Here is a 26,591-nt window from a genome sequence, read left to right as displayed (position 1 = left end):
GAGGGAGGGAGGCTAAAGAGGAGGGTAGCGGGAGTAGCGGGGCGACACTGAGCCAGCAGTGTTGCTCCTTGGCCGTGTTGAGGGGCAGGGGGAGCTGGTGTCTCGTCTGCACACACTAGATTGCATCTATTTGATACGGTATCTTACATCTTAACCATGACCGTCATTTTTTAAACTAATATCTCTTTTTTAGATGTAGATTACACAAAATGGAAACACTGTATCTTCTTGAATTTATGAAGGTACTGAACAAATTACCGAAAGTGATGGCCTTTTTCTCCCCTCTACCCCCCCTTTAGTAGTGGTACCCCAGTTCATAATAATAACCAGGGAACTTAGGACGGACTCTGGTGGGGCTCACACACACCCTACAGCATCAACCCTTGCACTGCCATGGACTCACTTGGACATTTTGTCTTCACTAATGCCAGATGATTTTATTCAGCTGTGGGAAATTCTAGCAGTGGAAGTGTTAATAACTATCTTGCTTAATCCCTTCCTTATGATGAACCTCCCACAGACATCTAATTATCACTAATGGTATCTTTTTTTTTTTTTTTTTTCAGCCATGGAATCCCAGGCAGTTGAAGGGTTAAAGAATTACAGAGGTTAACCGTTGTAACTTTAAATGGTTCATCACAAAAGATTCCACCCAATCCATTTTTCTGCGTATTTCAAAAAATTCCTCAAATACTCTTTACAAACTCCAAGTAAAAAATATCACTTTGAAATTAAGCTAAGACATGTAAGTCATTTTCTGGGAAACACGTTTAAAAGTACTGATGGAAATACTCTGGCTTGAGACATTTACAACGTTCCAAATTTCCAAAAGTGAAAACCTCACACACTGAAACTGCTACAATCAATTAAAAACACTTCAGGAGAGGCACATCACTTATCTCCACATCTCTCAAACTTATCCAAGATCAAAACACAAAACAAGCTGCTTTAGAGCCTCAGCAAATCAACTATCGTATAAAAAGACTCATTTTCAGTCAAAATGCACTTGAAATTTACACGCATAACACAGTTGCCAAAAATTACTTCCTGAATCACAAGTGACTGTCTCAAGCCAAAGGAATTGACCAAATGGGGTATAGTTATGGGTGCAGGATAAGAACTGACTTTCCAAGGAGGTGACATGACAACTGGGCAGAAAGTGGTGACAGACCATGACACTGAGGGGAATGTGACATGAAAGTGATCTGACAAGCAGTGTGACCAAACATGACCTTGTGGGACCTAGGGTGCGTGTGAGAGCCAGAGTGCCGCTTGTGTCCTGACCAAGGGGACGAATAGAGTGAGAAGGCAGGTAAAAGGGGGCAGCAGGGAGGATGGAGGAGGTACAGTGAGGCACAAAGCTTCTCCCGTGCCTGTCTGTACGTCTGCCTCACCCTGGTGCCTCCTACACAATGGCAGGGATTGAGAACACAAGAGAACCCTGAAAACTTCCGAGGTGTCTTCTCCCGAGGATATATTGTTCTGGGGGAGCTGACTTGCGTGTTAATCCAAGTTGGTCGGTAAAGAAAGGCCGGTGTTAGTCTGGTGAAAATGTGACAGGTGGCGATAGAGAGAATATTTGGAACATTTATAAATCTACAAAAGCGAGTACGGAGTTCCAAATGGTGATACTGTACCAAAATTACCCAGTATCATAAATGACTAGTAGGCTAAGTGTGTTATCACAATACACTAAAGTAATATATTCCTATCAATCAATATACAAGGTAAGCCTTTGGTCACTCCCGACATCACACAGTCTTGAGGCATCTGTGTGTGCATGTGTGCATGACTGTGAGTGCAGCGTAAGCACGCCTGCACAACTGTCAGTGTATGTGTGTGTGTGTATGTGTGTGGCTGGTAACATATGTACAGTCTAAGAGATTACAATAACAATTCTGCCCAACTCCGAAGTTAAAACTGGTGAAGAAATCAGCACAAGAAATGGACCAAATGTGGGACGACATCTGGACGCCACAGGGCGGTCGTCATGAGAGCCAGGGTCCTGGCACTTGACCAGGTTGCCAGCCAGTGCCACCCTGACACAAACTGCTCTAGTCAGCACCACTGCTGGTAGTGCTAACCTCACATCCCACTCTGCCACAACACACCAGGTGCTGCAGCAGGAGAGCTGGACACCCACTGCTGGGTGACCCAATTCACTGACACTCTGAATGTCTGCACAAACTGCTAACAGTCACTACAATCGACCTCCTGGACTAGCGAGCTCTGCCCTCCCCAGGTGGCGGCGCACTCCACTCCAGCTGCCGCCACCGCCACGGCAGAGTCTCAGCAGAACCGGATCCAGCACCATTTGGACTTGCTTGCAGCGCCAACATAGGCACTGCCCACAACAATCACCAGGTATGATCCACTGGTGACCTTGTAACTAAAACCATAGGGAGGCTGTTGGCGCGATCTATGTGTCGCGCTCTTTCTTGCTCTTTGCCTCGTCCTGGGTATGCTGTGGCAGCAGACTGGCAGTCCCCAGGATTGTCGCGATCTCTCCCTGCATGAAGGCCCACGGCACTGACGACCCGGCCAGGGGACATCGCTCGCCGCTTGGACAGTACACCTGCAATGAATCATAGAGTATGTTATGTACCTCACACACACACACACACACACACACACACACACACACACACACACACACACACACACACACATACACACACACTGAAGTAGTGCATCACAAGGCAGAGGAACACGTCACATTAATCTCATCTGATATACGGTAAGACAAAGACTGAAGTCAGAACTCACCTCAGTGCCTGCACCCTGTCGCTTGATAGATTCTCTAGAGCAGGGGAAGCAGAACTTGTGGTGGAGGACGGAGGGGCACTGGACGAAGTGTGTATCCTCCAGCCTCTCCGTGCATATGGTGCACTTCAGGTTGTTGCTTGGCTGGGGACCATCACCTCCCCCACCTCCACTGGCTGTTCCACCACCCTGTGCGCCAGGACTGCTGTCCCCACTGGAGTCCCCATGACGGCCACTTGACGACCGCCGACGTGGTTCTGCAACAAGTGACAGATTACCATAGTACAAAGGCTAGTATATTATCCCACTTGCTCCTACCGTACTGTGGTGGTCATCATACGACCAGTGAAGCAGGTATCCAATGCAACAGTGTAGAATGGGTGCATCTTCTTCCCCTCCAGACTGATCAATGAATGTTACTGTATACGGTAGTAGTTTGTGGATGTTATAACCGAGGGGTGTGAATAAGGAGAGCATTTGGGAGGAAGACAGTGTCTGAGATATTTTCACAATCCATATGATACTCGAACAATCACACCCAGTCCCTTATTATCCTTTGTGATGTGTTGGAGCCCAAGGCTAGGTTATCATAATCCAGAACATTTAAGGGTAGATGACGAGCCCACGTCCCTAAAGACATTTCATGACTTCAAACCCCTGTCACATCTTGGAATTTCAAACCTGGGCGTAAATGAGTTTCACTCGGACTATTACCTTAGACTACTTAATAACCAGCAGTATCAGAAAGGCAAGTTTTGATCCCCAAAGAGGAATGAAGGTTTAAAATAATGCCGCTAACTGGAGTGGGCTGGTCATTTACCTTTCTCATCACTATGAGGACGATTTGATTTTGCTACGGTAAACCTCTCACAGCATACAGCTTGATGGAGTTTGTTTCTAACTCCTTGATTACCATACGGCCTGCATGCACTGAATAACTTTGTTTGGAGGATGCTACAGTTAGTGGCGTACCGAGGGGGGGTGGGGCCATGCGGCCATGGCCTTCCCCTTTTGCAATATATATATATATATATATATATATATATATATATATATATATATATTGCATATTTTGTCATACTGTCCAGTATTCCTGTTAATTCTGCTGAAGTTTTATTTTTAAAAATGTGGGCCTTTGAATTTTATCAGTATAAGGTTATTGGAGAGACTGAATCATAATTCAGTGGCGCAGGGTCTTAAGAATGACTTTAGAATATACTATATTTCTGTCATATACTCATTCCATATGGGCTCAAAATGATCATAAAATTGGCCAAAATGCACAATTTTCTCCGGGGAGGAGGGCTTTCAGCGCCCCCCCGAACCCCCCAACTGTACGGGCTCGCTGCGCTCGCCAAAGTCATGGGCTGCACAGTAAAAAAAAAAAAAAAAACAAAAAAAAAACAAAAAAGGCCCCCCCCCTTTCAACTTTCTGGGTACGCCACTGGCTACAGTAAAAGAAATAAGACGATCTCGGGTTGAAAAGGTTAAATGTACCCTATTGCACTATGGTAGCTTAGCAGTGGGCCTTGCATTTGTGTAAAATGCGACGAAGACGACAACAACGTCAACAATGATGATGATGATGATGATGATGATGATGATGATGATAATGATGATGATTAAATTGATAATCACTATTATGATGCTGCTGCCACTGTTACTTATAATGAAAATTATGTACCTGAGGAAGGTGACAGCTGTGAGGAGTTCCTAGATGCTGATCGCTGCTGTGGCGAGGTGGAGGTGTGGCTGTGTGGGGAACCAGGGGGGAGATTCTCAGTCACACTCTGCAGGGCGGCCATGGGGGAGGGTCCGTTCGTGGCGGAGTTGGGACCCTCGGGTGAAGTGGTGCGGGTGTTTGGAGGGCCCTGGTTCGATCCCTGTTGTCCTGGACCACTACTGGATTGGCCCTGCTGTTGCTGCTGTTGCTGTTGTTGCTGCTGTTGCTGCTGCTGTGCTGCCGCTGCCACCACCGCCGCCGCGCTTACCGGGTAACCTGCGGCACAGCTGATCTCAGTCACTGCGGCACATAACAGTGTACAGTAATACCTGACAATACTTAATAGACTAACGCAATAAACATACAATAGAAAAAATACACACACACACACACACACACACAGACTTAGCCTAATCCAGTCTAACATGCCAATCCAACCCAACCCATCCCAACACACCCTACGACAACCCAACACAACATTACCTGACCTAACAGTTAATAGTGCTTTCTGTGACTGAAGAGTATGAGGAAGAGACGACGTGTGTGGAGCAGACAGCGAGACGAGAGACGATGTTATACACTGCCAAAGCCCATACCAAACAAAACAATCTGGTGTGTTTCCTCCAGTCAACCAGCCACCCAAGTATACTTTCAGCCAGGCCTCCATTCATCCATACATTTATCTTTAAAATCATCCAGTCGTTCGCCTGTTCATTCAAGCCCATCTCTTGCCCTTTTACTGCGGTGACGTCTTTGGCCTTTGTTACTGCTCCCTTCCCAGCGATGTTATTTAACAGTAGGAACGTTTTCTCACATGGAAGAGGTACGAAACTATCTACTTTAACCCATCCAGGACAATGATAACTTTTCAAATTTCTTTCTTGTGGTAACTTCATTTTTGCACGGACAGGTGTAAGGCGGGACAGGTGTGAGGCGGGGCAGGTGTGACTCAGAAGTGTGGTTAAAACTGCCACGTGATCACAGTCACGTGTTTCAAGTACATGTCTAGACTCTCTGTTCATTATTTTGCCTTTGATTTGGAAGCATAAGAGCACATGAACACACACACACACACACACACACACACACACACACACACACACACACACACACACACACACACACACACACACACACACACACACTGAAACACGGATATATCCACTCATTTAAAGATGCACATTTCATTGCGACTCCCCCCACACACACAAATACACTAACATCCCGTTACTTTAACATATTTCTATGAACAAATTCTCTCTCTCTCTCTCTCTCTCTCTCTCTCTCTCTCTCTCTCTCTCAAGTGAGCTGTATGTCAAGACAGCCTTACCACTGGGTTTCTGGTGAACTGATACAGATAGTTATATTTAGAGAGGTGGCGAGAGTAGGCAGAAGAGGTAGAGAGGCAAGTAGGAAGGCAGGCAGGAAGGAGAGGCCAGGTAGGCAGACTCTATAGTAGGCAGGAAGGTAGGCATGAAGCAGTAAGTTAGGCAGAAATGTATATAGGAAGCCAGGCAGGAAACGAGGATAGGTATCTAGGATGGAGAGAGGCAGAGGATAGGAAGGAGGGTAAGCAGGGCAGGAAAGACGGTAGGTAAGAAGAGGAGAGGTAACAAGGTAGGCATAAAGGTAGGAAAGTAAACAGACAAGGGAGAGGCAGGAGGACAAATGGTATGAAGGTAGGAAAGTAGGGAACAGTGTAGGCCTGATCATTTGATGCTCGTTAACACACACACACACACACACACACACACACACACACACAATCAGAGAGAGAGAGAGAAGGAGAGAGAGAGCTAAGCTAAACCTTGCTCCGTGTTCAGGCAGAGTGAGGCAGGAAGGCAGGCAGGACATGAACTTTAAGCAGCAGGTAGGAGGGAGGCAGAGGCAGCAGGCAGGGAGGGGGGAGAGGCGACCTGACCTACAACTGCCGTGTGTGTGTGTGTGTGTGTGTGTGTGTGTGTGTGTGTGTGTGTGTGTGTGTGTGTGTGTGTGTGTGTGTGTGTGTGTGTGTGTGTGTGTGTGTGTGTGTGTGTGTGTGTGTGTGTGATTACTGATAAAATGTTGCTAGTTATCGAACTGTAATAGAACAAAATAATAACAATAATAATAATAATAATAATAATAATAATAATGATAATAATAACAGGATGACAATCACACCAATAATAAGAACTCCCTTAGACATAATAACAGAAATATCTAAATCATCAGCATATGTTACAGAGAGACAGGTAGTAGACAGACAGACAGACTCATGACCTGATACACAGACAAACAAGACACAGCTATAGAGGTGCACAGACAAGCAGACAGACAATTAGGTACAGAATTACATGAGAAAGACAAAAAACAAAAAAAAACAGCCATGATGAAAATAAAAATGCGGTAACTAATACAATTACAAAAGCAAAATAAAAAGTAAGATACACAAAATGATATAACCATAACAAAACAAAAACAAGATACGGAAACATGAAATAATAACAGATGAAACCACTGGAGAAAAGAAAAAATACGAAAAAACACAATAAATTACAACAATGACTCAAACTGAATACAAACACGTAACAGAGATAAAAATAACCCACAACTGATGAAAAATAAATAAATAAATACACGACAGCTAAAAGAAAAAGCGCGATGGAAATAAAAGATAAATCATTGTACAAATATATGAAAAACAATAACCAAGATTAATAGAAAAATGAAAAGTAAAATCCACGATATAATGAAAATACCTAAAACCCACAAAGCCTGCCTGACTAAACGTGGTATCTGGAAAAACCGCATAATAGAGGTGCTATATCTCCTGTGACGTCACTCTCTCTCTCTCTCTCTCTCTCTCTCTCTCTCTCTCACTGGACATTGCATAGCTTAGGAAGAGGTGCTACAGAGCCTCCTAAACCCACGAGAATATGGCTTACTTGCCACCACACTCACTATATGACCACACTACCACACCACACTACCACACCATTGACATCCTCAAGAAATTCCCAAGTTACTATACTGTTATGATTTGACCACACACTACCACACCACGCCAATACCATACACCATAAACACCTCCAGGTCACCACATCACCACACAACACCAATATACATGCACCGCTAGTCACTATCATTTAACTAACTCCTGCACACATCCCCTCCACCCCTCTATCCCACCACAGCAACCACACCACCACCCCAGTCCCAAGCCACACCCTTCCATTCATCACCAAAACCGCATGCACACTACAATCACACTACCAAACTCATCATACTACCGCGTCACCATAGCCACACCACCACAACTATACATCCACATCACCGGACTATCATAACCATAGTCTCTCACATTCACAAAACCACAGTCACCATCACATAACCATAAACTGACCATCACAACCACACAGCCACATCATCATAACCACACTACCACACACTACAACCGCCTGAAAGCATCACACCTTAACCATAAATACACTACCACCTACGCCGCACAACATCAGAATAGTTCCAAATCACACCTCAGACGCCAACGAAAAAAAGGCTAAGTTTGGGCGTGTGTGTCAGAGGGGTAAATATTTGGCTTTAGGGGTCAGCGTCCCCCGCCTGACTCACACACACACACACACACACACACACAAATACACACACACACACACACACACACACACACACACACACACACACACACACACACACACGACTGCACTGGCGAACATAAGGGAGATAGTTTCTGATCCAGTCACAAGGAAGTCAATCCCAGGCTGAGTAAAATCATCCAGCAAAAAAAAAAAAAAAAAAAAAAAAAAAAAAAACTCACAACGATCTGGTAGTAACAAGAACAACGCATAAAACGCCACACAACTGAAATCACTTCTAGGTGCTGCTTTTGACCCCTGGCCGGCCTAACCTTGGACTGAATAAAATAGCCTAGTTGTAGCAAGAATATGATAAAATAACTTGGTGGCTGACAGAATAAAACAAAACACATCTAAATACCTAATGATTTGTCAGGTGGGACACTAAACTAACCGACCTAGGCAGTGACGTAAATAAAGTATATATGTTCCGGTACTGATGGGACAAAACCAGGCAGGCTCGGGTATATTGATGTGGGCCAATGAATGCTGTTAATGAGGATGTTATTACTATTATTATTTTTTATTTCCATTTGTTTTATTATCAATACTACTATAATTACTATAATTATAATGAACCATATTACCTTATGCTGTACTTACTTGAATCTCTCTCTCTCTCTCTCTCTCTCTCTCTCTCTCTCTCTCTCTCTCTCTCTTAGATCAACTTAAAAATAGGTTGTTATGTAGAGGGATGGAGGTTGTGGTGAGGCAGGGGTTGTAAAGCAGTGCAGGATGCGGCAGGATAAGATACAACGAAACCAAACTAGAAAAGAACTGATACTATTTTGTCATCCCAATATCTATCCCAGGTCTATCCATCTATCTCTTCCCTCCTCTCCTTCTAGTTCTCACCTCTTCTTCTTTCCGTTCCAACCTTCCTCATTCCTTCACCCCCTCTCTCCTTCCTCTGTCTCTCTCCTCTCATCCCATTTACCCTTCCCCAACTCCCCAGCATTCTCCCTATACCCTCCCTTCAATCTCCTCTGCCCTCTTTCCTTTCCTTCATTCCTCCCTTCCCCCATTTCCTCCCCTCCCCTCGCGTTTTCCCGGTCTTCTCTTCTCCCCACCTCTCTCCCCTCCCCTCCCCTCCCCGTATCATTATTATCATTGTGACATTTCGGATGTGACGTGGCGCGCGCGCGCACACACACACACACACACACACACACACACACACACACACACACACACACACACACACACACACACACACACACTCCTCTTCCCGCTCTTCCCTTTCCCTATCAACGATCTTTATTTGCTCTCTCTCTCTCTCTCTCTCTCTCTCTCTCTCTCTCTCTCTCTCTCTCTCTCTCTCTCTAAGCCCTCCAAATATCCACACAAGCAGACCAACAACATTCGGCGTGTACAGATCAACGCCCTTGATATTTATAGAACCACTGGAAGGTGAGATAGTGCCAAACATGTTACAGGTGTCTCAGGTGAGGCGACAGGTGTGTGGAAGCGACATAACACCTATTCCACCACCTCTCTCTCTCTCTCTCTCTCTTACACACACACACACACACACACACACACACACACACACACACACACACACACACACACACACACACACACACACACACGCGCGCGCACCTTTTCCCCCATCTTACTCCCTCTCTACCAGTTCCCCCTCTTTCTTCACCTCCTCACTCCTCCCCCATCCCCCAACTACTTCCTTCCCTGCTGAATTCCCACCCATCTTACTCCCTCCCCATCAATTTCTCCACCTCCACCCACCCCTCCCTGCCCTCCATCCCCACTTAACCACCTACTTCCCCACCCCGTCCTCTTCATCTTACGCCACCTCTACCAGTCTTCCCACTCCCTCACCCCCGTCTTCCCCCACTCAGCATTCCTTTCCGTTCTCCGCCACACCTTCCATGATGTGGCTTAACCCTTCGACTACGGCGTGTTTCTCAAAGGTGGATAAAAGTCTTCTGGTTATAGCTGGAATCAAACAATTTATCCGTCCCAGCGCAATAACGTCCCGTCCATCTGAATCTAGCTACCCTTGGACGACAGAAGGAAGGCCACCTCATCTTTAAGGGGGTTGGTGAATGCTACGGCTAACGCCTCTATTCAGGCCCCTACTAAGATGAATAAAATCAGTTAGGATTAGTAGGAATAAAGTTTGTAATAATTTTGCAGCCAAATGGTATAAACCTTTGCCCGTCAACCACTTCATAAATTCTGCGTGTGATCCAGATGAGAGAGAGAGAGAGAGAGAGAGAGAGAGAGAGAGAGAGAGAATCACCTCTGACCTTCACTGTGACACCACATTTTTATGCCTTTCTTGCGTCATGTGAAGGGAGGGCACGAAAACAAATCAGGAGAGAGAGAGAGAGAGAGATGCGACATGTGAGAGGTTTACTGTATATTCTGAATGTAAGCAAGAGCAAGTTGATAGTGTGTGCGCGAGTCGGCGCGCGTGTTTGTGTGTGCCTGTTTGTGAGTGCTGGTGTGTGTGTGGTGTGGTAGTGTGTGGTAGCGTGGAAATGTGGCAATGTGAAGTGGTGTGGAAGTGACTAGTGATGTGATGGTATGGGTGTGTGGTAGGGACTGGTAAAGTGGTAAATGTGGTGATATGCTAGTAAGGTGATGTACTAGAATAGTAAGTAATTCATGGCCGCTTGCCTGAATGCAATGAACATGGTACAGTGAACGCAGAGACAAAGCAATGAATACAAATGTGAACACACTCTAAGAGTCACACACACACACACACACACACACACACACACACACACACACACACACACACATACACACACACCCTTCCCCGCATGTCCCCACTCGCCACCACTTAACATCAATCACACCACACTTCAAAGCCACACTAATCATTTCTTTGAACAGTATTTTTTTCACTACTACAAAAATCTACACTTTTAATGTTGAGTCTCACGGAATGAACAGGGATGTATATTTGGGCTACATGTAACTCTCTCTCTCTCTCTCTCTGTGGTGATAGTGGCAGTGGTGACAGTGGCGAATGTGGTTAAGGTGGTTGTAATTGTGGCGATGGTAGCAGTGACAGCGACGATTGTGGTAGTAAGAGTGGTGGTGACAGCTGTAATGTCTGTGGTGGTGATGGTGGTGGCATTGCAGCGAGTGGTAGTGGTGACGATGCCAGAAGTAACAGCGATGGTAGCTGTGTTAGTGGTAGTGATGATGGTAGTTCTGCAAGGGGTAATGATAGATGGTGACACGTTCAGTATATGATGCGAGGCAGTGATTGTGACGATAGCTGAGGCACTAACAGGAGTAGTGGTGGTGATAGTCATGACGGTGTGTGGTGACTGGTGGTAGTGGTGAGACAGCGAACAGGACGGAGAGATAGTGCAATCCCTCAAATGGTGATAATAGACAGCAATAAGTGTAGAGGAGGTGGGAGTAACGGTGGTGGGAGAGAGAAACTGTGTGTGTGTGTGTGTGTGTGTGTGTGTGTGTGTGTGTGTGTGTGTGTGTGTGTGTGTGTGTGTGTGTGTGTGTGTGTGTGTGTGTGTGTGTGTGTGTGTGTGTGTGTGTGTGTGTGTGTGTGTGTGTGTGAATTGTGTTACATTGATGATGATAATGATCATATCAGGATCATCGTCATCATCCTGGTGGTGGTGGGGACGTGGTTGTACAGGTGGTTATGTGGTTCTGTTGGTATGGTAGTGTGATGATTCGTGGCATGGTATGATGCTATGGTTATGTGGAATGGCAGTGTGGCTGTGTGGTTATGAGGTGGAGGGGAGGATGGAGTGGTATGTGGCTGTGTAATGTGGTGGACGTAAGGGGGTGTGGTAGTATGGCAGTGTGGGAACGATACTAAGTGTGGCGGTGCTGCACTGTGGCATTGGTGTGGCAGCGTTGTGATACAATCTTAAAACTAGGGAATATGTCGTAATACACTGTGGTAGTGAAGTGTGGAGGAAATCTGATAACATTTAGTATGGTTGTGAGGTATTGCTGTTGTGTAACGAGTGTAGTATGATGTATAGTCTGCTGGTGTGGTAGTACAATACGATGTCGCCTTATTGTGTGGTGCGTTATGACAGTATAATGCAACCGTGCAGTGTGATATACTGGTACACTGTGATGGTGGTGTGATGGGCTGGTACGGTGTGTTATTTTTGGTCAATGTGGTGATGTGGTGGTGTAACTAATATAGTACTGGTGTGATAGAATGATGTTGGAGTGAGGCGTGGTGGTGTAACAACGTAGTATGGAAGGGAAGTTTAGTAGTGTTGTTTGTTGGTACTGGGTGTACAGTTCTGTGGTGTAGCGGAATGTAGTGTAGTAAGGTCCTCGTGAGTTAATGTGATCGTGTAGAGTGATGGTGATGCTGTACAACGTAGCTTAGTAGTGTGGTGGTGTGTAGTGTGGTGTGGTAGTGTGGTAGTGTTCAAGGCCGCGGGTGTTCCTCACTGCGGCACGTAAGCCTGACGTCACCCTGGCCGCCTGCCAACACACACACACACACACACACACACACACACACACACACACACACACAACTGATCTCTCTTAAACACACCCACTGTAACTCTCTCTCTCTCTCTCTCTCTCACACACACACACACACACACACACACACACTGCAACCTACCACACGCACATACGTTGGACAGAAACGCTCACACGTACGTGCACATAGTCTTCACGTTTTTCATTGCACACACACACACACACACACACACACACACATATGCGCATGCAACCAATGCCAGCTTCACACACACACACACACACACACACACACACACACACACACACACACACGTTCAACCGCTTCCTCGAACTCAGCGCTCTCTCTCTCTCTCTCTCTCTCTCTCTCTCTCTCTCTCTGACCTTAGACCAGCAGGGAAGGAATGCGGTTCAGCAGGCGGTCAGCAGATGCCAACTACACACCCTCTTCTCCCCACTCCTACCCCTTCCCCTTCCCTTCTCCCTTCCTCTTTCATCCCCCTGTTGCTTCCACCCCCTCCTCTTCCCAGCTTCCTCTTTCTCCTCTTCGGTGTTCTCCCTCCTTACCCGTCCTCTTGTCTTCCCCTTCTCTCCTCCCTATCTGTATTCATCCTCTTCCCTTCGCTTCCCCCCTTCCCCCCTTTCAGATATTTCCTACTCTCTCTCTCTCTCTTACACACACACACACACACACACACACACACACACACACACACACACACACACACACACACACACACACACTTTTATATTCCAAGCCAAACTCATCACCTGGTATCAGCCCTTCTTGGTTGTGACAGCACCACTTCCTCTGCCATATATTTTCATCATCACACAGTAACTCCTGATGCTCGAGACAGCCCCAGTATTTTATTCCAGCCAACGGTCTACATCAAACACTTCAGTTCGTATATACCTCCTAAGGATGATGAAAGTGTCTGGTGCCAATAAATAAATAAATAAAAAATACATAAATATATACCACACATAATGAAGAGTTTATATCATCTTGTAGGTTACTGATGCAAAATGTGTCGATCTCAAAAGACTCAACAACATACACGAGAGTTATCACTGTGCACCACGCCAATTATACGACTAAGGAGGACTCGCTACAAAGTCTCCTATGCCAACGAGAAAAGGGGCCATGCCAACACACATGACGTGCCACTAATATACCTGACTTTGCACACATGACTCGGCACGAATGGATCTTGGTAGACAAACAATCTTACCACCAATACCCCACCGTAACTAAGAACTGATTTTTGGGGTCTCCATTCACAAGCACATAATAAATTACCAAACATACTCGAGAACTGTTTTTTGTGTATTTCGATTCACTCACACTGCTGCGATCAATTTCCGGTCGTAAATAAGTTTTGTTTTGGCTGAAGTGACAAGGAGAAGAAACTGCAGACTATTTCCATGTCTGATGTTCTTCCTACAAAAACATATGGCCAATTCTCTGTCTTAAATACGCAAGTAGTATTCACGATATATCTGATTCCACACACACCACAAACCTGGAACTCCGCTACACCTTAACAAGCCTCTACACACCTCACATCTTACATTTGACATTCCGCCTCAGCACACAGTTACAGAGTTGCATGCATCATACATTTCAAATCCTCATCAACACACACACACACACACACACACACACACACACACACACACACACACACACACACACACACACGTACCTGACTTACACACTTGGCTCCCCAGTGTAAATAAGTAAAATTCTGGGAAGCCTCTGGATCCTGTTCACCCACGGGTCAGATGGGGGGTTGGGGGCGGGGAGGGGGGTGAGGTGAGGCAAGGAGAGAGAGAGAGAAAGAGAGGTGGGGAACAGCAATGTAGGAAAACATTAAACGAAGCGGCAGAGAGAGAGAGAGAGAGAGAAAAAAGCAAGAGGGTTGGAAATCCCATCTTTACCATCCCCCTATCCAGCTCTCTCCCTCACTCTACCTCCCCATTCACACCCTATCATCTCTCTCTCTCTCTCTCTCTCTCTCTCTCTCTCTCTCTCTCTCATGTAAGAAGTTGCCAGAATTCATCGCCATAGTCCTTCACTTGGTTCACTACTTCAGTCTCGCCTTTCTGCATCATCCTACACCCACCCCTCCTCCGGTCTTACCCCCTCCCCCATACTCCCACATCTCTGCATTATCTCCCTCCCTCCCTCCTCTGCACCAACAGCCCCTCTCCTTCCCCTCCCCTCCCATCCCTTCTTCGGATTTCTTGGCTCCAGTCCCAATGCCTCCTTCCTCCCCTCCCCTCTCCCCTGCCAAACCAGACACGGCCAGACGTAAGTATTTCCCTCCATCCTACGTTCATTAATACGTTGGTAGAGTGGTGAGCTGGTGTGTTTGGTGTGTAGTGTGGTGTGCTGCTGTGTGCGGTGTGACGTGCGGTGATGTGGGTGGCGTTGGTGGGGATGTGTGTTAACAGATGTTTTGGTCGTCTGGATGACTGCATTCCTCTTCTCTCATACCCACCCCCTCCCTCCTACTCCTCCGTTGCTGCGTCCTCTACTGGCCTGCCTGGCCCTTCCCCCCACCCTCTCTCTCTCTCTCTCTCTCTCTCTCTCTCTCTCTCTCTCTCAAATTTTAATCTTTTTCTTAACCCCTACCTTTCCCACTCTTTCTCCTTCGGTATGCTGCATTTATCATCTTTTCTCATGTTCTTGGGCCCCTTTGTTCCCTCACTCTTCCACTCTTTTCATCTTTCCCTACTCTTTTCCCTCAGCTTCTTCCCTCCTCGCTCCACCCCTCCAAGCCCTTTCCTCCAAGCCGCCGTTCCTAGGCTGTGTTGCGCCACTCACAGCAACTAGTTCTCAGCACCGCGGCATGTGTTTACAAACAAAGCCAAACGACCTCACATCACTTCAAGATCGGATCGTCTACCTTAACATGCAACTAAATTTGCTTAGATCATGCTGACACTGCTCCCGTGTGCTTAAAACCTACTGATTCTACCCCCCTCGGCCTACATCCTCTTGATGCTCCTTTCTTGTGCTTAGGTCCTAATGATGTTATGCCCATGCACTTTTATTCAACAGATGCTACTTGCATATACTTATATCCAAGCTATTTTTCTATCTGTTAACTCTTCAAACCCTCTCTGTCCCTCTGCCTGACCCGTTCACTGCGGGAGGTTTCTCATTCTCTGAAAACCAAAGTGACTACTGGCAGCAAGAGTAAAGAGAAAAAAGCAACAGTACACACGGGGCTAATGGGAAGGATGCTGAATAAGACAGGGACACTATTGTTTCTATCCTTGCAGCACTCTTCCTACGACCTCCATCACCCCTCACCCACCACCCTCTTTCCATAACCCCTCACCCCACCCCACCACAATCTTGTCTCCCCAGCAACATCACCCTCCCTCATCCTACTGTCTTCCCACTTACTCCCCACTCCCTTACCCTCTACCTCCCACCCTATCCCTCAGGCTTCTCTCCCACTCTCTTCGTGATTTCCAATCCTTGTTTTCCTAAGCAAGCTCGAAAAGTCTGTTCCTGTTTGCTTTACTTTGTCTTTACTTGAACTCCTTTGTAGCCCCCTCACCCTGCCCCCTTCAAACTCCCATCCCCCGCTCTCTCTCTCTATCTCTCTCTCTCTCTCTCCACCCACGTCCCATCCTTCCCTTTCCGGACACCATCACACTACTTCTCCCACTGTCTCTCTCTTACCTTCCTCTTCTCTTCCCCCTCCGCTGCTTCCATCCTCATCCTTTCTTTCCCGTCTTGCAGCACTTCCCCACCACCTCCTTTCCTCTCATACCTCCCCTTCTTTCATTCCCTTCCTTCATTGAATCAAAAGTCTGATTCCCCAACCCCCCACTTCTCTTCTTCCTCCCTTCCCCTCCCGTTCACCCAACCAGTTATATCCCTCCTTCTTTCTCCCTCCCCCTCCTACCCTCTGCCCTTCCTCAGTCGCACCCTCTCTCACATAACCAGTTATTCCCCTTCCCCTTCCCCTTTACTCAGTCACTTACTCCCTCACCACCCAGTTATACTTCCCATGTCTCTCTCTCTCTCTCTCTCTCTCTCTCTCTCTCTCTCTCTCTCTCTCTTCTAACAGAATAGTGGGAAAAGACACAGCAGATGAAACAAAAAAAATAGTGCTAGAGTATGAGTGTATGGTGCAGGTTACTTGTGTTGTTAGTACTGGGTTATGTTTTTTGTCCTCTTATTTCTGTACACCCGGTATGCCAGGGAAGTGTGTGTAGGGTTGTCTGTGTATTTTCCCTTGTATTTAGAAAAGAATTTACAAGCTCAGCCATAATTAAGTAAGATTATGATGTGGCGGAGGCAGTCTCAAAATCTTCAAGCTTCGAGGGAACAATGAATGTCCCGTGTTTCTTGCTCTGTCAAGCTCTAAATGTTATCTTAGTCCACGTCATCACTGATCCTGAGCTTCTTCCAGCCTCACAGCGGGGAATGTATGGGTTTAACGAGGAGGCGAGCATGTTCAGCCTTTGTGTTTTCATTGTAGGGATATATAATTGGTAATCCTGCCCTCCTCTCCTTCCTCTGACCCCTCTCCCTCTTCCTCTTCACTTCCCCCTCTTCCCCTCCTCCTCATTTTCATTCTCCCCGTTCTCTTCGTTAACACTTCCCTCCTACGTTTAATTCACAAAATTCTGAGACAACTCTCTCTCTCTCTCACTCTCTCTTTGTGTCAGAGTGGCAAGGAAGGTGTAGTGAACCACGGAAAAAATGTAGACTGTATGTGTGTGTGTGTGTGTGTGTGTGTGTGTGTGTGTGTGTGTGTGTGTGTGTGTGTGTGTGTGTGTGTGTGTGTGTGTGTGTGTGTGTGTGTGTGTGTGTGTGTGTGTGTGTGTGTGTGTGTGTGTGTGTGTGTGTGTGTGTGTGTGTGTGTGTGTGTGTGTGTGTGTGTGTGTGTGGGTGTGTGTGTGTGTGTGTGTGTGTGTGTGTGTGTGTGTGTGTGTGTGTGTGTGTGTGTGTGTGTGTGTGTGTGTGTGTGTGTGTGTGTGTGTGTGTGTGTGTGTGTGTGTGTGTGATGTACACAAAGACCATCTTGTGCAACCCATCCTCATCACAGGTGTGCACTTCCTCATCCCTAAACGTACACACACACACATAATATATATATATATATATATATATATATATATATATATATATATATATATATATATATATATATATATATATATATATGTGTGTGTGTGTGTGTGTGAGTGTGTGTGTGAAATCTAGCTCCAGTAAGTGCTTTCAGTAGACATAAAGGCGATATTCCCATCTCAGACCTTTAACACTCGTCTGTTGAAGTTCACTTGGGTGCACACGAACCTGGCACGAAAAAGAATCTCTCTCTCTCTCTCTCTCTCTCTCTCTCTCTCGCTCTCTCTCTCTCTCTCTCTCTCTCTCTCTCTCTCTCTCTCTCTCAATAGAATTACCCACACTATCATTTCATTATGACCCGCCTATTGCCAGATTGCCTAGGGAGCTCCACAACATTAGGCCTACCTACTCTGCTTCACCCCTCAAACTAGCAGCAATACATCTCAGCTGATGAAATTCGTCTGGTCCTAATCAAAGGTTACTAAAGCATTATATAAACTGATGTATTAACTAGAAGGTGGTAAGACAAAGAGAGGGGGAAGGTAAGGCCGGGAGGGGGGGGTGTAAAAGCCAGAGTGATGGGGGAGGTAAGACAAACGAGTGGCAGGGGAGGTAATGCGGAAGGGTGACAGCAGGGTGAGAGGGTGACAGGGGAGTAAGGTTCATGGAGAGGCAGGGAATGTACTGTGAGAAAGAAACAGAAGAGGCGGGGCAGGGGTGACAGGAGGGTAAGTCAGGGGTGACAGGAGGGTACTGTAAGCCAGGGGTGACAGGGAACGTAAGACATAAATGGATGGGACTAGGAAGCAACAGAGAAGTTAAGGATTTGGAGTGGCAGGAAAGGAATGTTACCGCCAACACTCTGATGAGTCCTTATAAAATTATTTTACAGCTTACAAGAAAACAGGCAAATGGGGAATAGGAGGTAGGATTATGATACTCCTGGGACTCCAGTGAGGAAAAACACAAAAACTAACTGGTGTTAGCCAAGAAACAGAAGGAGACAGCAGGGGCGGCAGGGAAGGGAGATGTGGCAGGGTCAAAAGACCATGACAAAGACAAGGCTATGAAGGCCAAGGCAGGATAGAATGGGCAGGTGGGGTGGGATCGATACAGCTAGCCTCAGCACCCGGTTTGCTGACCTTATAAAGAGTGGCGGCACGGGGCCACGGTCGATACTGTGCTCACTGACTCTTAGCCGATCGATAAGCAGCCAGGTGGTGGTGCTTGGAGTGTGTGGGGGTGGGGGGAGGCAGACGCACTTACGCACTCCCACTCGACGACTCTGGCTTATACACTTTCAACTTATTCACTCAGGACCCCAGCTTACGAATTTACTTCAAGGATTGTTACTTTTAAAATATAGTTACATATTCATTTTACTGACTCTAAGTTTACAGGAAATAACTTACCACTCTCTCTGGACTCTTATTTGGGCACTCACTTTCCTCACTCTTACCTGAGGACTCTCACTTTCACTTCAAGACGATGATGCCTTCCTAATAGTTAACCTTGCTACCTCCAACTGATTCTATTAAGATTATGGGATACCTCTTATAGTGAAGGACTGAATGAAAGTTACATCTGTCTTCTCTAGTGCCAAATTTTCTTCCCTAAGCAGGATAAAATGTTTTGGGGAGACCACTAATAAAAAAAATAAAATCGGATGCACATTACCGATCTCCTACTCACATTCACTTATGCATGATTTTCGTACGTACACGTTCAACAGGCATACTAACTTACGCAATAATTATTCAGCACTGTCCCTATAGGCTACAGGTATTTGAGTACATCCCAAGGACGTCTGGTTTTAGTCTTATTGCTACCTCAACATAATCTTTACTTAAGTTAGGAGAAGCCTCTTGTAGTGCACTGGATAATGATGGTTATATTATTCTTAACTCTTGGGGTTCGAAATGTTTCCTAGGCAGAGTATACTCGTCCAGTGGCGGCAACAATAAACGATAAATGATGTTCAAGCAGAAACACATCTCTTGATTCTCTCTCTCTCTCTCTCTCTCTCTCTCTCTCTCTCTCTCTCTCTCTCTCTCTCTCTCGTCATACCCAGATTCTCTCCACTGTTCCTTCTCTTCCCTCGCTCTCTTTCACTCGTCTCTTCCTCCTCACTCTCACTCCCCCCTCTCTCTCACACCCACACCAACTCTCTTCCGCTTTGTCAGTCAACACCTACACACTCTCTCTCTCTCTCTCACACACACACACACACACATACACGCCGATCCCCCTCTCTCTCTAGCAACGACCTTCACCTGTCTGCCTGTGTCACGTGAGCACCGCCTTGTCACGTGCTACAGTCGCGTCCGCGCCTCTCATGTTATACAACACCGCCCGGATCTCTTTTACTTGCTGTACTCCCGTCTCTCTCTCTCTCTCTCTCTCTCTCTCTCTCTCTCCATTATTCTACCTGTGACGTCATTCGCTGTATAGCCCACTTGCCTTCGCCATCAGTAACAAGGTTCACTCAAATAACTTTCTCCTGTGATCTATTCTTCTGTCTCTCTATCCATGCATCCATCCATCTCACCAACTAACCGACCTACCTATATATCTTGTTCACCTACTAATCACTCTGTCGGCCACTTAATTCCATATAAAAACCGTATGTCCAGTGTATCAGTGATTATCTGTTAGTTATATCATATTTTCTTATCTTAGCTGACACTTTATTGAAAAAATAGGAACAGACAAACATTGATGGACAGATAGGTTGATATAGCCATAAATACAAACATATACAGAAAGAGAGAGAGAGAGAGAGAGAGAATTGGTGGATGGGGAAGGAGTGGGGTGCTTACCTTGCACTTGACTGGCTTACGCTAGGTACGACGTAGGTGTTCTCTCTCTCTCTCTCTCTCTCTCTCTCTCTCAGTTCCCCTTTAAAGCTATCCCTGCCTGCCACCCACACACCCTCACTCCACCGATCCCCGGCTCAAAACAAAGAACAGAACAGCAGTAGTCAGGCCCCTCTACACCTAATCCCGATGTTCACCTACCAATCCTCTTCCTCCTCCTCTTCCTTACCCCTCCAGTCCGTTGACGTGTTTTACTGCTTGATTTCTGCTACCACCCAATGATTTTTCTTTTACTTAGCTGTTATAATGAAAAATGAAGGCTACATCAAACCACCCCAGTTTGGAAAAAGCAAAAAATTGTTATTGTTGCAACCCAAGCTCATCTGAATGTGAACCCGGTGGAATGGGGGCTAAGTCTGCCTTCTCCTGCAGTACCGTACATCACCTTTCCTGCAGAGGACAAAGGAGGAATTGAGGGTCGTTTGATCAAGGGAAGGCCTCCCTCACCAACACCAATAATAATATCACAAGTACGTCATCGACTTGAAGATGTTAAAAAAAAAAAAAAAACGCCTGAACCGATCAGTACTCCCAGTCATCCTCCCTTTGTACCCACGACTACATCTTTACCTGCCACATCATTCCTGGCCTTCCTTTCCCCACGATGGTAATACATCCGACAATAATTAAGCTGTCTGTGAGTTGATACCTTGAACAGCATCTAAAAAGGTAATCATGTGAATGTTAATGACGACAATACTAACAGCTTAGATCTTAATACCCAGACAGGCTTGTGTAATTACAGAAACAGTTAGGTTCCTGTTGTGGTCCTTGACTTACTGAGACGAAATAAAAATATAAACACCAGCACCTTTATACAACAACAACAACAACAACAACAACAACAATAATAATAATAATAATAATAATAATAATAATAATAGTAATAATAATTTTAAGTTGAATTACTGATTAAAGAGAATGATGAAGATAATCGTATCCTAGTACTGTACCAGATACTATGAAAGGGATGGGCAGGATGTAGAAACAGGAAAAAAGGCATCAGTATGAGAACTGTCATGAACATACCTAGCAAAATAATAGATCACATTCTCTCTCTCTCTCTCTCTCTCTCTCTCTCTCTCTCTCTCTCTCTCTCTCTCTAAGTTTCACAATATCTCAGGTCTTTTCCACATCACCACAGTCCGTCACACGTCAATGTTGTTACGTAGCGCCATGAGGCAGTAACACCCATTTTGTTGGTACCGCCGAGATCATGTTGCTATATTATTTTATGAGGAATGTCATGTTCTACGTTACTTATACTTCCTACCAGCGGATGATTTTTGTATATTTTGAAGAGAGTTATCAAAAGGAGGTATTAGATTATAGATTTCATTTAGTGCTCTCCCCAGCAGTGTAAAATCGCCTGGTGACATCAAGTATAAGTTGAAAATTACGTAGTTGTGTTCAAGGCACTGTTTTCACTAGTATGTTACGCTGCAATAGGACGACTTTTTTTTTTTTTTTTTTTTTTTTCATTTGTCCGACTCTGGGCAAAGGCTTCAGTGCCTATTCCCAAGTCCCAGTAGTTCTTCTTGGGGCCCAGTAGTCCTCCTGCATCTCCACATGTCACCACTTCGGCACTAACACCCACCGTCCTTATTGAATACATGCTAGGGCTGTCTCATACAGGACTGGTGTACTGGTATTAACGGGGGTACTTTAATGACATATCAGCGGGTCATCTGGTAGATCAGAAAAGTCTCTTTTTAACAAATTCAAATCCTTAAACTGTTCCCTGCCCCAGCCGGGATTCGAACCTGAGTCCATTTGGACTGCAGGCCGCCTCTCCACCGATTCTGCCAGCGCCTCCCCCAGTTATTCTTACTACGATCAATGTTACTCCCAAACGAGTTGTGGCCACGAGTTAACCCAGGACCCGACTCTTACGACCCTGGGAACACGCCAGCAACACGTCTGGCAGAGGATGGGGCGTCTGTTAACCCCTCATTCCTGGGACGTCCTCCGTACTATATCATGACCATCACCGGATGACTATTCTGCTAAGGTGTAGACGTCCCTGGGGTGTATGAGTTCACCACTTTACCCTAATGACGTCTTGTGTATTTCAGTTCAGGTGTTAATTTTTCTAGGTAAAAGAGTTAGAATCCGTGCAGCTTACATAACGCCCTCAGTACCACAAGTCTTTCCCGAGCTGAATACAACCGTCCTGGAAGCTGCGAGAATATAATGCAGAAGTCGTCCTCTTGTTGACACGATTGAGTGGCCCGTAACTTCACAATAGCAAAACAAACGGTACTGGGAAGGGTTCGCGCTGGCCAGGAATAGCAAAAATATCCCAAACAAAATCGCTTTCACTAACAATGTCAGCTGTGTTCTTAGGGGAAAACTGAGGCCTAGCAAAATGAATTATCTAGCGTACTAGGCCCAGTGTAACTCTAAACCCGTCAGCCTCACATCACTCACTGGACACACATTCTACATCCATGCTCTCTGTTTTGCGTTACGCTTAATTCCTGCTAAGCTACCGTACAGAATCAGTGTGTTACGTAATGTTACCAGGGCCCGTCACACTGATAGCGTAACATTCGTTGAGTCGTAACATACGTTTGTAGTGATGAGTTGTTGGACTAGAATGAACGGATAATGATAAATACAACAACAAAGACAACGACACCAACAACAATAATAATAACAACAACCACAATATAGTAATGTACAAACATTATAAGGTCAGTGCTTATTGCAGCAATGGACAAAAAAGAATAACAATAAAAAAAAAAAACAATAATACTAATACTATCATTACGAATAAGTAATAATTCAACAATATAATAATTAATGATTCAGCAATAAAAATTCTCCCCGTAACAAATGTAAAACTATGATGAAAAACGTATTACCTAAAAAAAGAGAAACAAGTACCTCAAGTGCATCGATGTCACTAATATCTTTTAATAATAATAATAATAATAATAATAATAATAATAATAGACTTGTTGTGGTGTTAGCAATATTTCAATCCCGTCCTGATATACTGATAATACCGACGTCATATATGAGCTTTCTGTGCTTAGCACTGTCCTGTTGATTAATATAAACCTTACTACTACTACTGCTGCTACTACTACTACTACTACTACTACTAATAATAATAATAATAATAATAATAATAATAATAACAATAAGAAGAAGAAGATGAAGAATGACGATGATGATGATGATGATAAAGAACTCATGTTATTTGAATATTACGTCAAACCACCAGAAATGCTATTGCACACACAGAAACACACACAAAACGGTGGCTACACACCCGGACACACCCACACCCAAACACACACATTCCATCACAAAACGAACACCAGCACCAAAAACTAGCAGAACAACGACACAGCTCCTTAACCCCTTCACTATACCCCTGCCACCCCACACAGCCTAGTTTGACACGGCTTTAAGACTGATGAAGTAGGCTTGTTACACCTCTCATAGTATTGATCAATAACTCCCCTAACACCAATACCCTGACGTCAAATTAATTTTCTATTCTTGTTACCGCCAGGGGACTATATGTAGTTCTGGGTAGACCTCTCGTAGTGAAGGGGTTAAAGTCAAACTCTCCATCCCTCAGACAGCTCCAAGTTAGTACAAAGTTAGAAATCATGCAAGCTTACGTTAGCATCGAAGTTAGTACAATGAACAAAGGCCATTATGTCGCAAGTGCCACAGCGAAGTTAGTGAGCAAGTTAAGGAGACTCCCTAGTACCTTTTCCTGACGTGTTACTTCTACATAAGGCTCGTACGCAAATTATATCTATGCCTAAAAATTTTAAATAAAACACACGAGATTATTAAGGAGGCTCCGAAACACCTTTACCTTACAGTTTATGTCCGCATATGCGAGATAAGTGAAATTATGCTAGCATATAAAGGACGTAAAAAATATACTGTATAAGAAAATGCTTAGGTGCAATACACTGAATAAAAATTAGTAAAGGAGAGGTGAGAGCAAGTATCTTAAGCTAACGAGAACACCAGCTCGTACGGAGTGTGCTAAGGTGGCGTATAATGACGCATTATAATTAATTATATTTATTATTATTATTGATGTGCTGCCATGATTTCTAATGATTGTGTGACTTATTCACAGGGGATATTGTTTGATAGTTCTCCTAGAGCTATATTTGCTACTGTTGTATTTCTCCTCCCTCACCCCCTACTTCCTCTTTTCTAATTGTTGTTTCTAGGTTCTACCAACCACATCTAAACCTTTCAACGCGTAGGGTCTCGCAGCTGAACAGACTTGTCTGTTATCAGTAATAAAAAAATTTATTGCCACCACTGTAGTAAATAAGTTAAAAAATGGTAGTTTATGTGCTTGGAATACAATCATCATTCATTATCATCATCATTTTTATTTGTATTATAAGCAAGAAAAGATAGAACAACAAAATTAAGTGCTTTTTAACTGAATGATTTGCATTGAACACTATATCATGCATTACTAAATGCGTGCAATATGAAGTTTAAGAAGCTTTCATATAAATAATGTCTGCAAAGACTGCTCCAGATGAACAAGTATGATTTTATTTAAAACATTTGGTTTCCATCTTATCAGAATCAGTCACTACAGAAGCAAACATGTTTTCTGCTCAAACCAAAGAAATGAATTAGTATTAACTGCACTATATATTTTCACTATAAACCAACATTAACCTTTAGGTCTGGCAAAACCCAACTGTAGGAAGACATGTTTACCCCGGCTAATTCGATTCTGTGAAGCTCATATCGTGGCCTATTAAGTGTATGAAAACAAGAGGTGGCTGCACATGCCGTTGTTGCTCGTAAGTGCGGGGGTTCGTGCCTACGCTGCCGGTCTGCTCACACGACCGCTTTCTCGTTGGCTTAGCAGATTCTGAGATACTTCATCCCTACAAGTATAGTTTGTCTAATACTCCTTACTATCCTCTTGTATTTGACTGGTGGAAACTATGTCGAAATTAAAAATATAAATAATATTCAATTGAATATTGCGGTTAGATATGCATAATTAATCGCTTCGGAAGAATTAGTACGAAGACCTCCTATGCCAGCAAGAATACGACTCGTACTGTTGTCACGATTAGAGGCTGCGTGGTTATAAAATATTGTCAGTGTGTTGATGGAGGACTCAGGACTACGTGCCTACCACCCTCTGTTAAGTCTGAGGGCTATGTGCTTAAATCTGTCTGTTATTATTTGGGTCTACTAGTATATGCAGACATAATAACTACAATTATTTCACCATAATTGTAACCGTCGCACAGTGACTAATGGCTGTGTCCTTAGCTCCTTCAATCCTAACAAGTCGTTTGTAATTTATTTTGCTATCAGATGATCACTTTAAGTTAAAAGGATCTCGTAATCAGAGTTAATTAAGGCTATGTATAGCCCCTCAAACTAAAAAAAAAAAAAAAAAAAAAGCTGAGAAATTTTGAAAGCAGCAAAATATGTCATCAGACTAAAGAGGCTAAACCTGGCTACTATAATTATTACTTGGGTCTACTGCTATATTCTAGTATAACAGCTCCTTATTTCAGCATAATTTTGATTGTTCTGCGGTGAAGGCATAATACATTTAATTAATCTTCACTCGAGTGATGAACCTGGCTGCTATTACCTGTATCTATTGTTATTAACATTAGAATGGCTACTGTGTTTTCACTCTGAATTCATTCGATCTGTGGTGGCTGCAGTATTATCTTCTGATATTCGTTACTTACGGTATGTATTTATGTCTTGCTAGTGTACATGCGATAGGAGACACTCGTGAGCCACAGATTCTGCTCACCCACCACCCCTGGCTTAAAGGAGTGGTAGCCAGGGCTTCACACACAAGACCTGTTGTTCATTGTGCAGGTGGTGGTTCAATGTCTTCCTGGATTACACGAGGATTAGTTCACGGTGACTGTTACTCATTCAGTGTAGAAAAGTTTCGAATAACCGACAACATATTGGCGTTATGACTATACGTATATCAAATCATGGCTACTATGCTTTTACTCTGTATTTGTTCTCTGGTTTCTGATTGT

The 26,591-nt window shown here is 44.6% G+C and overlaps 1 protein-coding gene across 4 annotated transcripts in view; it reads right to left on the bottom strand.

Annotated features, from left to right (window-relative positions):
• Positions 1-272: 272 nt before the first annotated feature.
• Pits (Protein interacting with Ttk69 and Sin3A) overlaps positions 273-26,591 on the bottom strand; it is a 29,691-nt gene continuing 3,372 nt past the window's right edge. For 2 of the 4 annotated variants that reach the window (XM_080283812.1, XM_080283827.1), the window contains 3 exons: positions 4,448-4,786; positions 2,767-3,020; positions 273-2,575 (listed from right to left, as the gene is read on the bottom strand). In XM_080283812.1, the coding sequence (XP_080139938.1) occupies positions 2,420-2,575; positions 2,767-3,020; positions 4,448-4,786 (749 nt within the window). In that variant the 3' untranslated portion in view covers positions 273-2,419. The remainder of the gene's footprint in view (positions 2,576-2,766; positions 3,021-4,447; positions 4,787-26,591) is intronic. The other 2 variants (XM_080283819.1, XM_080283836.1) reach the window with 1 other exon arrangement.

Source organism: Coenobita brevimanus, chromosome 13 (assembly GCF_032717465.1).
Source record: "Coenobita brevimanus isolate Jiangsu-jjx chromosome 13, ASM3271746v2, whole genome shotgun sequence".
Classification (NCBI taxonomy): domain Eukaryota; kingdom Metazoa; phylum Arthropoda; class Malacostraca; order Decapoda; family Coenobitidae; genus Coenobita; species Coenobita brevimanus.
The sequence above is the reverse complement of the archived record's forward strand: the minus strand, read 5'-3'. Positions and strand labels throughout refer to the sequence as shown.